This window comes from Semicossyphus pulcher, unplaced genomic scaffold (assembly GCF_022749685.1).
Source record: "Semicossyphus pulcher isolate SPU_LCO1_2020_fin unplaced genomic scaffold, fSemPul1.0.p SCAF_10, whole genome shotgun sequence".
NCBI classification, from domain to species: Eukaryota; Metazoa; Chordata; class Actinopteri; order Labriformes; family Labridae; genus Semicossyphus; species Semicossyphus pulcher.
Window position 1 is genome coordinate 10,667,908 of NW_027211604.1, and position 13,811 is coordinate 10,681,718.

The following is a 13,811-nucleotide window of genomic DNA, read 5'->3' on the forward strand; positions in this document are numbered from 1 at the left end:
GCAAAAAACTTACAAACAAAACCGGGAAAAAGGTAATACAAGGGAACACGAGGAGCAACGAGGAAATCAGGGGAGGCACGAAGATAATCCAGAGTCAGGTCAGGGACATAGACTCACACACGATGGACGACAATGAACACGCAACGAGACAGGGGAGCACAAAGACTAAGTATACTTAGGCAGATAGGCTAATCAGACACAGCTGAGACAATCAAGGGGTGAAAACAATCAGGGCAGGGCACATAATCAAACACAAAGGCAGGAAGTGGACCAACACGAGAGACAAGGTGACAAAGTAAAACAGGAAATGATCTAATCAAAAAGAAACAAGTGAAATACTTCACTAAACAAGACTAAATACTGATAAGAACACAGAATAAGCTAAATACAAAACTAAACGATGAAAACTCATGACAAGGGACAAAGTGACAAGGTAAAACAGGAAATAATAACTGAACACCGAAATACAAGACAAAACCGGAACTAAACTAGACACTCATGACACGTCTCATTTGACACTCACACTCAACTAGACGTCAGAGAAAAATGGCTGCATCATTGTTTCTGTTTGTGACTGGCTGTAAGGATGAGTAAGGAAGTCTGGGTGGTGACGCATTATACCTTTCAGCGTAGTGACTATTATAACAGTCAACATCTGACGTAGGTACCCACGCCTCAAACTTTTAACATGCAATGTTCCCATGACAACAGAGAATATTATGAAAGACAAGGACCACAATGAACCGGAAGTAAACTGGAAAGACTTCTTTGGTTTGTTTGTTTTGTCTGTTTTTACTTTATTTGTATCACAGTATATACAAAGACAATACTCATATATATAGAAACAACTCTAAAGAAACAACAAAGATCACACCTCCTGTGAAAAAAAGCTTAAGCATTTAGTATTCAGATACTGATAAAAAATGTGAGCTTCTGTTATTTTTCACAGATTCACAATTTCAAGAAGCAGAAAAAAACCAAAACAAATAGGGGAGACCGGGGATGATAGTAACACTTTTTGTTTGAGCATCTGTAACTCAGCTGTTGTTTGTGCTAGATCTCTCAAACATTGATACACTGGTTCCAGTTTGTCTTCAACAAATAAAACTCACTCTACTACACAATCACAGATTATGTGAGTCAATGTCAAATACAAAGAGGTCCATTGTTACAACCCACCCCACTACTTGTGTGAGCTGTAACACTAGCTGGGGAAAGATGTAAGATAAGATAAGATCCAGACTATCCAATTTATGCAAGAACTTGCAGCCATTACAGAGCTAACTGTTTTAGCATATGGGTTTGAAGTTAGCATGAATGCTATGCATAAAATTAAACTAGAGACACTGCTACTTCAGGTTATGTAATTCATCCTATCGTATCTATAATACAATGAATGCTAGGCAAAAAATAACCTTTATAAAAAAATGTACTTTCTTGCCTGAAAATCAGTTTTTGGGTCGTAAAACCCACAAAGTTGCTCACATGCCACTCCTCCTGTTAGCTCAAAAAGGAAATGGGAATGTATGATATTGATGTCATCATTGCAGCTCTTTTTTGATTGCTCAAACTGAAGACAACTGACCCAGTGTTACAACACTCCCCGGTCTCCCCTAATTGACAAGTAAAAGAACCAATTAAACTGCATGTAAGAATCAATCGGTAAAAGTTGTATCATTAAATCAAAAACTAGAAGCTTGATATTTTGAGATATATTGTACTATATATTTATATTTATATCTTTACTATTTGTGGATTTAGGTGGGTCCATATTAACTTTAACATTAGTATACTATCCCCGTTTGACAAACCCATTATTTTAGCGAGTGCTATTTACATATGATATCATTTTAGTTAAGGTAGCCTCATCTTCGTTTATATGTTTCCAAATTGGATTTTATGCGGTATGTGGCCCAGAGTAATTTAAATTCGGCAAAGGCAAACATGACTGCCAAGTGTAAATAGCCTAGAGTTCAAAAATAAAAGATTGGCTACATCGTCTCTGCCCTCCTTATCGCCCCGTTCCTCAGCACACCGTGTGAACACTCGCATCACAACCTCTGCGGAAACGGGTTCATTAGCCTGCTCAGGTTCCAGCATACAAATGTCCCGGTCCTCCCACGCTGCGTCAGTCTCATAAACTCTGCTTGAACCTGCTGAACAACACGTCGCTCTGCCACAGTCTCGTAAGTACATGACAGCTTTACTTGGTATAATGATATATCATTTCATATTATGTCTGTGGTTTTTTACCATGGGAAAAGTCAGTCCGATAGTATTTTGCAGATGTTAGGATTGTAGGTTTAATTTTATACTTGTATTATTATCAAAATCATCATAATTTAACAGTAGAACTTTAATCGATCTTTAATGATACGTCTTAATTCTCCTCTGGCGTTTAACTTGTTTAAACTTGATTTGTGTTTTTTTCAGTCTCGGATTTTAGCGGGATGGCGACTAAATCCTGGTTGTCTTATCAAGCCACACTTCTGCTGCTGTTTATAACCTGGAGGGAGAACGTGCATTGTAATGCACTAACGGGTCAGTGCACTTTTGTTTAATGCGTTTGTTCACTTATTAGGTGTACGTGTATGCATATGCAGATGGTTATGAGGATGCCAGAGGATTTGGGCTTGTTTTCTATTTATTTATTTAATTTTAATTTAATTGTATTATTATTATTTTTTAATTATTATTTTTTTTTTTTTAATTGATTGTGAGTGCTGCTATCACCATATCTATAACATTTGTATTCGTATTTTTGTACAAAATTAATATGTTAAAATAATTAATTAACTTAAATGAGGCGGAAAAAAATAATATCAGTTGCACACCATTCTTCACAGTTTTATCCTTTAATTCTTTTAACGTTACTGCTTAATGTTACGTTTAACCACATTACATGAAATATCATACATTTAATGTAGCCCACAATGAGTAAACAGTTCAGCACAGATGGGGACTGGTTGCAAGTAAAGACATCTCCATGTGTAAGTGTTTTTTTAAATAGATACACACAGCAAACAGTTAACAAATACCCTGTCCTCTTGCAGTGGACCCTCCTGAGGAGATCGTGATAGTAGACCCAGGTCATCTTGGACATCTCGAGATTACATGGAGTCTGCCAGCCAACTTGATTAATCTGACAGAGTGTCCAAAGCTGTATCAGCTGGAGCATTTCAACACCTACAAGGGCAGCTGGAGTGTAAGTGCTTACTTTCTATTATTAAATGTTAAATGAAGGGAGTGAACTTGCCAAACCGACTGCTAAGAATCATTATTATGTCAAGTCAGATCATGTCAAGCGTATTTCAATCACAAATTCTCTGCTGCTTTACAGTCTGTACAGTTTAGCACACCCTCCTTCCTAGGCCATGCCTGGATCTCTCACATGCACGGTTTGAGGTCCAGGTTTAAAACCATTTTGTATCTTGACTGCACCTCTAAACTGTTTTTTTTTTGTGTTGCTACAAAAGCAAACAATATGTATAAAAATCAATTACAATGTTAAGGTTGGTCGCATTTACAGGATTGTATGTTGACCCCTGGAGTAATGACCCTTTTGTGCTCATATGAGTTGTCAAAAATGTCATTTAAAGGATCATTCAGTGCAGCAGGTTGGTTCAGCTGGATGGATTTATGATCTTTTCATGCTATCATTATTACCAGAAAATATGCTCATCGTTGTGAAGCCAAGACATGTGTGGCAAAGTATGAAAATCATCCACTGATTAAGTTTTATTTAGGTTCTGTAGAAACTGTACTAAATCTATTAATGGAAAAATCAATATATCATGATCGGTGGCTGCAGAATATTACATTATAAATACAGGTAATATAAACTTCAACCTGATTTGGTTCAGTAGCCATAACTTCATTCAGTCTAGGGAGCTATTAGTTCAAATATCATAGTAATACATCATGTGTTAATCTGAAGAGAACAATTCACACGGCTCCGATTTCAAGCAGCCTGAGGGCCTGTAGTTCCTTTGGAATATTCCAGAAAAATCCACACCTTACAAAAACTTTGGCACATTTTGGATTAGAGAGAAATATGCTCAAAATGTCTCCTTCACAGTCTCATAGACTTCTGCCATTTTTAATTATAGATGTTTAAAGTATGAAACAAGGCAGCTATCAAAGCCAGACCTTGACTTACTGAAAGTTAGTATCCCCAGTCGCTCTGCATATGTTGGCAGGATATGGACAGTGTCAGTTTCTCACTGTACCTGAACGCCTCAGGACATGATATTTCTGGGTTTACAGCTGAACCACACGTTTTGTATTAAACAAAACTGCCAAAACTAACTAAAACTAAGCTAAAGGAAACCTGTTGGACGGATCTAAATGATATGTTTGTGTTGTCTGGATTTGCAGGCTGTCAGGACACCTAGGAGGAAGTACAAGGCCCAGTTCGACCTGATGAAAGATGTAAGAGTGAGAGTGTACACCTTGCTGAATGGACCCTGCACCAATGGCACCCTGGTCAAGAGCACCAACTACACTGAACTGGTCCAGAAGCCTCCTGGCACAGGTTAGTCCTGCAGTGTTTTGCTGATGGTAGTAAGAACATCAAATAACAGTAGAATTGTCATCAACTGGTTTTATCTACCTTTCTACCTCTAGGTGTTGTGGGTACCGAAGTCCAACACTTTGGCTGTGTGTATCATAACATGAACTACGTGCAGTGCACGTGGGAAAGGAGCCCAAAGACGCCGGCCAACTCACAGCAACGTCTGTATTTCTGGTGAGTCAATCAAAGACCGTTTTTAGCCACACAAGCTGAAGTCAGCTAGTCCAAAGATGTAGTCCAGAGAAAGTATCTATTATATGGGTTCTCTTTGAAGTTTTATACAGACATTTCTGGTCCTTGGAAGACAGCAGGAGCTTAGTTTTGAAAGAGGTGCTTCAACAACTTCGGATTGATTGCCTGATAACTTTAGCGATTTCTTGACTCCCTGGGCGTCATAATTGACGACCAGCTAACCTTTAAGGTTCACATGGCCTCGATTGCTCAGTCGTGTCGATTTGCCCTGTACAACATCAGGAAGATCCGACCCTACCTATCAGAGCATGCAACACAACTGCTGGAACAGGCTCTCGTAATATCACGCATTGACTACTGCAGCTCCCGACTGGCAGGCCTTCATGCATGCACATTCAAACCTCTGCAGATGATCTAGAACGCAGCAGCGCGACCGGTCTTCAATCAACATAAAACGGCACACGTCACTCCACTGTTCATATCCCTCCACTGGCTCCCGCATTAAATTCAAAACCCTGTTGCTCGCTTACAAAACAGCGACAAAAACGGCTCCTGCCTACCTGAGCGCCCTCATCCAGGTCTACGCTCCCTCCCGCCCACTACGCTCCGCCAATGAAAGGCGCGTGATACTCCCATCACAACAGGGCCCTAAGTCACTAACTACACTCTTCTCCTCAGTAGTCCCCCGGTGGTGGAACGAGCTACCAGCTTAATGATATTGAAGCTATTGATGATGATGACATTGAGGAGGTTGTTGATGTTGATTAGGATATTCATGATGATGACTGTATTGACTTTGTTGAAAACAATTCCCCGTGCATGATATTGTAACTTTGTAACTTTGCAACTACCACCACGAGCAGGTCTCTCAGCCAAAATGCATCATTAGCTTGTTGCTTGAGGCAGAGTACCTCCCTAAACTTCAAAGTGACTCCCGATAAATCTCTAAGCTTACGTGTTATGGACTGCTCTGAAACACTTGGTTTCTTAGGATCACCTGCTGTAGCTGATGTCTGTATGTGCACAGAGATAAACCAACATGATTGAATGACACTAAGACATATGGGGTTGGACATATATCTCAGTGATGGGTGGTATCGGTTGCAATTATGCAAATCAGACGACCAGACAAGCTGTCTGGATGAATAGAAAACATCCATTTAAGCAGTGTGTAATCTCGTCTCCCTCCTCCCCAGGTACAAGGAACTTGAGCAGGCGGAGGAATGCCCAAAATATATAGTTTCCAGCGGATTCAGGATCGGCTGCAACTTCACAGGGACGTCTCTCCCTGATTTCACTGACATCACCTTCTGTGTAAACGGCTCCTCTCCTGAAGGGCCCCTAAAACCAACATATATCTCCCTGCAAATCCAAAACCACGGTATGTGCATGCTCGCTCAAACTAATAGAGGGTAAAGGTGTTGTTTTTGTGTTTTCTCAGTGAAAGCGTGCTGTTTGTTTTTCCTCTAACCTTCTGGTTACAGTCTATTATCCATTGTTTTCATGTACGTAGTGAAGCCTGAAACCACAGAGAAGATGCATCTGAAAACAGGTCCAGACACGCAGCTGGAGCTGCACTGGGACCGTCCTGTGGGCCGGATTCCTGAAAACTGCCTCGAATGGGAGGTGGAACACAATCAAGAGGGACCTGATGGAAAAATTGCAACGGTATGGATGACCCTATGTATAGCTTACCACTGCTTTTTTTTGTGCTTTGTAGATGCACGAGCCACCTGTAGAGAAAATAGCATTAGGGCCCGATCAGACAGAACGCGTTTTAGCAGCTGGGGGTGGCTTTTATGTAGTTGTTTTCAAAGAGAGGGAAGCTCTTCGCACGCTGCTTTTGTGTTGCTCTGTGCGCCTCGTGTTTTTGAGGAAACGCTCTGAGCGCCTCAAGTTGAAAAAACTTCAACTCAAAGCAGAAAAGGGCTTGACGTCATTGCCGTGGAGAGGCGGGCCTTCTATCAGTTTACAAAATAATGGTTTGTTTCATCTTATAATCTCCCATCTTATCGGTGGTTGCCTAAACAACAGTAAAAAAAAAAAAGCTCCAACAGAAAAGGCAGTGCGATGCGCCTTGCGTTTCACAGCCTGCAAACGCTGTCTGATCGGGGCCTTAGGCTGCTATGAGATTTACAAACAACAATACCTTCTTCTTAAAGATAATAATAATAATGTTTCTGTAGGAATGACTCTCCTTACCTAACCTGCTCATTATGCGTTATTTCCGTTATTCCCTCTGACGGGCTTTATCATGACTCCACCCGTCAAGGTACTGAGTGCAATTACAGTATTAGCCTTATTGTATGTCAACACCAAAATTATGCCTGTCAATTTGGTCAAAGAGACAAAACACTGCTGACATTTTAAACATCTTAAAGAGTGATACTGGAACTTGAAAAGGATCTCACACCTTCATCTTTAATAGGGGATAATTACATTAATTATACTTTAGAAAGCAACAAGTCATATTCAGGAGATGATTTGTCACGCAAACACCACATCACGTGCATACCAGAGCCGGCGTGTTAAATACCTTTAATATCACCCTCATTAAAGAAGTGATCATGTGGAAGAAAACTGAAAAAGAAGCATTTTCAGCCCTTTTTTACACATTTGCAACTTTGTGTGCAACATGGTGCTCGGCAGGTAGTGTAGACTTAACAGAACTGAAACATAAACTGGGTGGGGTAATGTATGCACGCTCATGCAACAAGAAGTAATATGTCGATTACTGCAGCTTTAAGCCTGTTCAGGCAGTGGCTAAAGAGTGCTAGGTCTCTATCTCTTACATTTATAATATACTAAATATTTCTGTTTGTTTTTATACAACAGGAGCAGATTTCTACCAAACAGATGAGTCTAACTCTGCCCTCCATCCGCATCAATGAGAGAAACTGCTTCAGGGTCCGGTCCAAGTTGCATAAATACTGTACAGACAACGGCTTTTGGAGTGAGTGGAGCCGTCGGACATGCTACCCAGGTAATGATGTTACAATGCATTTTAAAAAATAATAAAAATTAACAGCATGAGTCACAAGTCTGAGACACAAACTTAGAAGATTTTGTGAATGCGAATCAATCATGAGTACTCTCTCAGACATTGTCTTTGTTTGGATGTCATCATGAGATTTACCCTCATTCACCAAACCTGGTTTAATGTTGTGACGTGTCACAGACATAAAAACATTACAAGTTAGAGGTTTAACGATTCCATGGTTTAAATTCCTGCATCTTTGAAGGATCTATTAAATTTTTATTTCCAGTGCTTAAATTATTTACTTTTGACTAAGCTGTAAAGCGTTTCTTTGTTTAAAGGCACGTCAACTAGTCCTTAAAAGAAACGTTAACTTTGTGGATTAACAGCTGGAAGAGCCTAATGTTCTCATCAAATAGTAAGTTCATATTATTTTTATGTTTATTTTTATGTTTCCTCTGTATGACATCATTGTTATGTTAAATGCTCCATCTTCATGTCTAATGACACATTTGAGTTGTTTTTGCTTTGTATTATTTTTAAAGCGGATTTGTTAAATAAAGTAATAATAAATAAAGATTTGTTAAATACTGAGAGCCATAGAAAATATTGATATCCTAACATTGACATTTTATTAAAATCTAATTTGAATGTTTTATATATTTTAATATTTCATTTATGTCAATGTAGCCAAATGTGTCAGAATCACAAAATGACATCATGATCCTTCTTTAAATCCTAAAATTTTTGTTCTAATTGTTTCCTCTTGGTTCACAGCCTCAGATGACGCCATGGCCTGCCTCTGTTCAGAAAAGGATTATCTTTTATCCACACTTAAGTGGATGTTGGCAACATCCTAGACGAAGTGAAGATATGAAGATAATTGTCATTCGCTGGAAACTGATCAACCAAAAAAGTATTATTAGACTGATTAATTGGTCCATTATTAGTCTGATTATTATTATTATTATTATTCTGATCAACCAAAAAAGTATTATTAGACTGATTAATTGGTCCATTATTAACCCGCTTATCAGGGTCTCGGGGGGCTGGGGCCTGTCCCAGCTGTCAATGAACCCCTGGAGTGATCGCCAGTCGATCACAGGGCTGACACATAGAGACAGACAACCTTTCACACTCACACTCACACCCACACCTACAGGCAATTTAGAGTCATCTAACGAGCATGTCTTTGGACTGTGGGAGGAAGCCAGAGCACCTGGAGGGAGCCCACACAGGCACGGGGAGAACATGCAAGCTTTGCACAGACAGGCATCGAACCAGGAACCTTCTAAATGTGAGGCAACAGCGCTAACCACTGCACCACTGTGCCGCCCCTGAGTCCAAACAAATGAATGTATATAAAGACTATGGCTGACACCATCAAGTTGGGAAGCTGGCCACAGGGATTCTTCCTCTTCATTCTCACTGATTTGTGTGTGAAAAACGGGAAAATTGTGTGATTTCCTTTTCAGTTGTAACACTTTTTGTAAATTTATGTTATTTAAGGTATGTAGCTACTTTTCAATGTACTCACTTGTCAATTACGGCGTAGCTTTGTCTGGTCATGTAGGAGTGTGGGTTAAATTGCAGGGCTCTGAGCAAAATATGATGTTTGCACTGTACTTGATGGGTACTTGAACGCAACACAGCTATGAACATTTGCACAGAAACACGAAATGCACCGTTAACCTCATTCACCTCGTGTTGAAATCAGCTTCCACTTAAATCAACTTCTGTTTGCATGTCGATGCATTCTTTGTATCTTAAATGTGTTTAAGTGTTGAGTTATTAAGTATTGCCAAATCTCTTGCCAAATGTAACTTTTCAAACTACTTGTTATAATATATTATAGTGACCTAAAATATCGGTAGCTACGGGTTGTTATGTGATGCTCATTTGCATTAATGCATCAAAATGTTTCCAGTGAATAAACATTTTGATCAAACTCTTTGCTGGTTTGAGTCTCCTTCACTGCAAGATCAACCTTTATGCTGACGATACAACCTTGTATTTATCGGCTCTACAGAAAAGCAGGCCTTTGTTTAAGTTACAGTCTGCTTTGTCAGACCTTTAGACTTCTTTAAGCAATTAAAAACATGTTCTCCTTTAAAAATAAAGAAAGAATTTCACTCGAGCACAGGCTTTGATGGCCCTACTCAGTGGAAATCTAAAGGTATAATACAGCATTATATTAGGAACTTGGAAAACAAACCCCTACAAAACCCTGTGTTCAAATCTCGCTCGAACACGAGATTTTTTCTCTTTACAAAACAGAAAAAAAACATGCTATCCATTTTACTGTCTATACTAAATAATGCAAATATCACCCTTAAACCATCTTTAAACCACTGAATGCAATTACCCAGTTTCTTTCAATTCATTATATGTAAGACAGCGTTTCCCCCTTTTCATGTTATGTGAACAAATGAAATGGGAATGTGAAGAATATCTCAGTGATTGAGATATTTATCATACCTGTCTTTTAACTGAAAACCATTACGTTGGACCCTGTGATAGGTACTTTAAAGACTTTAATGTTCTTCCTGCTGGTATTTTAATGATGTTTCTGACTGTTTTATGAGTGTTTTTGTATTTGTGTGTGATTACTGCCTTCTTGTCTGAGAGTCACCTTCAGCTCAGCTATTAAATGACGTGTTACCACAATACAGCTTTAATAAACAAAGTATCACGCAAAGCCTTATGTGTAGCCAAAACATGTAGCTTTCTATGCCCATAGTCCCCTTAATGCAAGAGAACAATCACAGTCAGTAAAATGCTGAAACACTCTCATATGTCCAAATGTGGATGTTCTGCATTGTTTGAACTTTGTACTCACACTTGTTGAACTGTCTTTGTACAGTTCATCAATATGTTTTTTTTTTTGATTTATAAGTGATATGAAAATAATCTGTATTTAAACCTAACCTTGCGTGTGCACGTGTGTCTTATGTTTCAGAAAGGAAAGAGGTGACCCCTGAGCCAGAATTGGTTGCGCTACCCGTCTATGTGTGCATCGCTGTCGCCATCATTGCCGCACTGGTGCTGTCGCTGTGTGTGGGGGCAGCGCTCAAAGTGTGAGTAGATACATACTAACACACTAAGATTTTATTTATAAAGAAATAAGAAGGTAAACTTTCTCCAAACGGTCTGTTCACTGCAGGAGGAGGTCAAGAAAAGAGAAGAGGCCCGACTCTCTGCTCGCCGACCTATTTGCCAGAAATCCAGTCTTTTAGCGGCAGAAGAAAACCTGCATCGCTCTCATGGAGCAGCCCTGGCAGGTGTTTTATTGTAGCGCTCCACCTCCCTCACAGTTCAGGGTCTGTGACTGAAAATCACACAATGAAGCCCCCAAATTTACCACCTGATATTGTAACCAGTGCTGTACATTACTGAAGAAATTCCACACTAGGCTGAAGGTTACAGCAACTACAATGTTATATCATCCCAACATATCATACTACCTTTACCTTTTTTAATACATGTTTATACCAATGCTTGAATTTCTATGAACATTACATGAGATGAGATTTTAACTGGAAGTGTTTGAGAATTATCTTCTTTATGATTGTTCTTTGGTTGTTTAGCATTTGCTACAACAAACGCTAAATACATCTCTTGCCAGCAGACTCAGCTAGCATAGTCCATTTGATTTGGGAGACAATGTTACACTTTTGACTGTATTCTTTTTTGTATGTTTTACTTGTTTAATCGTTTACATTATTTGCCTCAACTCTTGCCGGTCAGCTCAGACAACAATGCTCTTATGATAACCTCTTAAACCATAAAGCATAAAGGGACAAAACATCTGTCTAGATTTTGTTTTACGTCTTCTCCACCTACAGAATTTATAACACTGAAATGAATGGAATTTTTTAATGATTTTTAATGGTTTTTAATGATAAGACACCTTGCCATGGAGGAGACAGAAAAACAAAGTTTGCCTTAATGCCTTTATGACATGAATTATTAAACCAAATGTAACCAAACCTCCCTTTGGCTTTTGTGCATTTAATTGTGTTAAATTGTAAACAGATGCTATCATTATTTTGTCGAGCTCTGAGCATGAGATAAAATATCTTTATTTAAATGAAAAATGTTCTGTGTCTCCCCGTGCATGCGTGGGCTCCCTCCGGGTACTCCGGCTTGCTCCCACAGTCCAAAGACATGCTCGCTAGGTTCATTGGTGACTCTAAAATTGCCTGTGAGTATGAGCGTGAAAGGTCATCTGTCTCTATGTGTCAGCCCTGTGATTGACAGGCGATCAGTCCAGGGTGTACCCCGCCTCTCGCCCAATGGTAATGGAATAACAATAATTGTTTTTAATCATCCTCACAAACATGAATTCACCTTACCTCACAGGTTAAACTTTTTCTCCATAAGAGATTAGGGGGTTTGATCCACTACACAGCTAACATTATCTATCACACATTGGCCTGAATGAGCCGTGCTTCATTTTAATATTTGAATAATGTGTTCAAATACTTTCCAGTTTATGTACTGATGTGCAGGCCGGGATGTTTTTCAGTGTAGAGGGGGACACTGCAGGGAAGTGAACTGAATGTGCTGAAGTCCTCGTCTGGTTGAAAGCCGTCTTTTCTCAGTGGTGCAAAAGCAAAAACATTGCTGACTTTTCATGGGAGCTTTCATCAGTTCAACAGACGAAAACATTTCTGGGTAATTTGCTTTTTGTAGACACTGAGGGTTCAGTAAACATATTTCATTCAACATGTGAACAACAACATCGAAACTGAAAAAGCCAGGGAAATAATAATGTGTCCTATTTCATATTCCATGTCATGGAACAAAGATAACATTCTGCTTTATTTCGCAATTAATGTTCCCATTGTCGTCTTATCAGATTTCTTGGAACATTAATCTCCTCAGAGTTTTCAAAGAATCCTCCTTTTTTCATTGAATCAGGAGCGAGTCAGAGGTGAACGCTCTGCTCAGCATTTAGGAAGAAACCAAAACCAAATGCAACATAATTCCTTTTTTCTGATATGACATCCTAGTAGCAGCACGAAATAGAAACAAATGTAGAAATAAGTGAGTGGAGAGTCAGGATGTTCTCTGAAGGGTCATGGGAACCTTAACTTTCTACCCCTGATTCACATAATCCCACCGTTTGTATTCCTAAACGTCCCTGTTTTATTTAATGCCTGGTACATGGCTCATTAACCGGGATGAATGATACAACATCCTGCTTCAGGTCCATAGTATTTTTGTGAGAGCTTATGGTGCCCTCTAGTGTCCAGACAATATAAAGCACACAGCGCATTGAAAAGAACACGTTGAATTTTCAGTGGATTCTTTCGGACGTACAGATTACATTTCAGTGTGAAATACATTTAAATTCAGCCACACTTTTTCATATTAATGCTAATTATTTAATGTTTGATCGGGATTTTCGTCCATTCACACCACATACTTGTCTGAGAAGGACCAAAGCTGAAGCCAATAAACTCTGAAGATTTAGTTCGCAGGTACACTATTGCGTCAACGCTTCAAATGCATCTCATCAAAACTGAGCAAATAAAGACTTTCCACTGCATTACATTTTCTTTCATGTTGGGAAAGTGACCATCTGGCTCCGGGCTGAGCGTGTTTTGGACTGTTTGATCCAACATTCATTTACATCCACAAGGTCAGCCCGGCAGCTGCATGCTTCCCACACCAGGTCGCCTTGCTCATACCGGACGCTCCACGTGCATCTGTGTGTCTCTTTTTAGACTTAATTTCACTTATTTGTAGCAAAACAAGGTAATAATTAGATAATCAATCAGTACAGAATGAATGAAAGACATGGCGTGCACACTTTTTGTTGCTTTTAGCTTCACTTTTGAATGTTTTTAGAGTTTGTTTATCTGTTTTTTAATGCCTTGTGTTTAACAATTTATCAGTGCTTCAGTGATGTGCATTAGGGGATCTTTTGTAGAGCTTTTTGCACGACAGTCTACTTCTGTTATGGAGTCATTCAAGTAGTTTGGCTTTCAAGCACAGTATCCAGTACAGTAACAGTATGTGGGTTATTGGAGAAGAAGTGGGTAACTTTTCCAGGTTAATATG

General features: G+C 39.3%; 1 protein-coding gene across 3 annotated transcripts; it reads left to right on the plus strand.

Moving 5' to 3' along the window:
- Positions 1-2,099: 2,099 nt before the first annotated feature.
- il13ra2 (interleukin 13 receptor, alpha 2) lies at positions 2,100-11,753 on the plus strand. Of its 3 annotated transcripts, none has more exons than XR_011308430.1 (10): positions 2,100-2,186; positions 2,434-2,541; positions 3,054-3,205; positions 4,378-4,534; positions 4,627-4,747; positions 5,962-6,146; positions 6,279-6,433; positions 7,601-7,748; positions 8,084-8,160; positions 8,520-9,673. XR_011308430.1 is itself a non-coding variant. In XM_069665162.1 (10 exons), exons 2-10 carry the CDS (start codon positions 2,451-2,453, stop codon positions 10,976-10,978), a joined length of 1,200 nt encoding a protein of 399 aa, XP_069521263.1. In that variant the 5' UTR covers positions 2,100-2,186; positions 2,434-2,450; the 3' UTR covers positions 10,979-11,753. The 3 variants fall into 3 exon arrangements, 2 of the variants coding, with proteins under 2 accessions (XP_069521263.1, XP_069521264.1); XM_069665162.1 differs by lacking the exons at positions 8,084-8,160; positions 8,520-9,673 and adding exons at positions 10,702-10,819; positions 10,906-11,753; XM_069665163.1 differs by lacking the exons at positions 2,100-2,186; positions 8,084-8,160; positions 8,520-9,673 and adding exons at positions 2,223-2,297; positions 10,702-10,819; positions 10,906-11,753.
- The last annotated feature ends 2,058 nt before the right edge of the window (positions 11,754-13,811 follow it).

Coding starts and splice junctions, on each gene's coding strand:
- il13ra2 (XM_069665162.1), top strand. CDS start 2,451: ATGGCGACTAAATCCTGGTTGTCTTATCAAGCCACACTTCTGCTGCTG. Junction 4,748..5,961: donor CAGCAACGTCTGTATTTCTG/GTGAGTCAATCA, acceptor CCTCCTCCCCAG/GTACAAGGAACTTGAGCAGG. Junction 6,147..6,278: donor CCTGCAAATCCAAAACCACG/GTATGTGCATGC, acceptor TCATGTACGTAG/TGAAGCCTGAAACCACAGAG.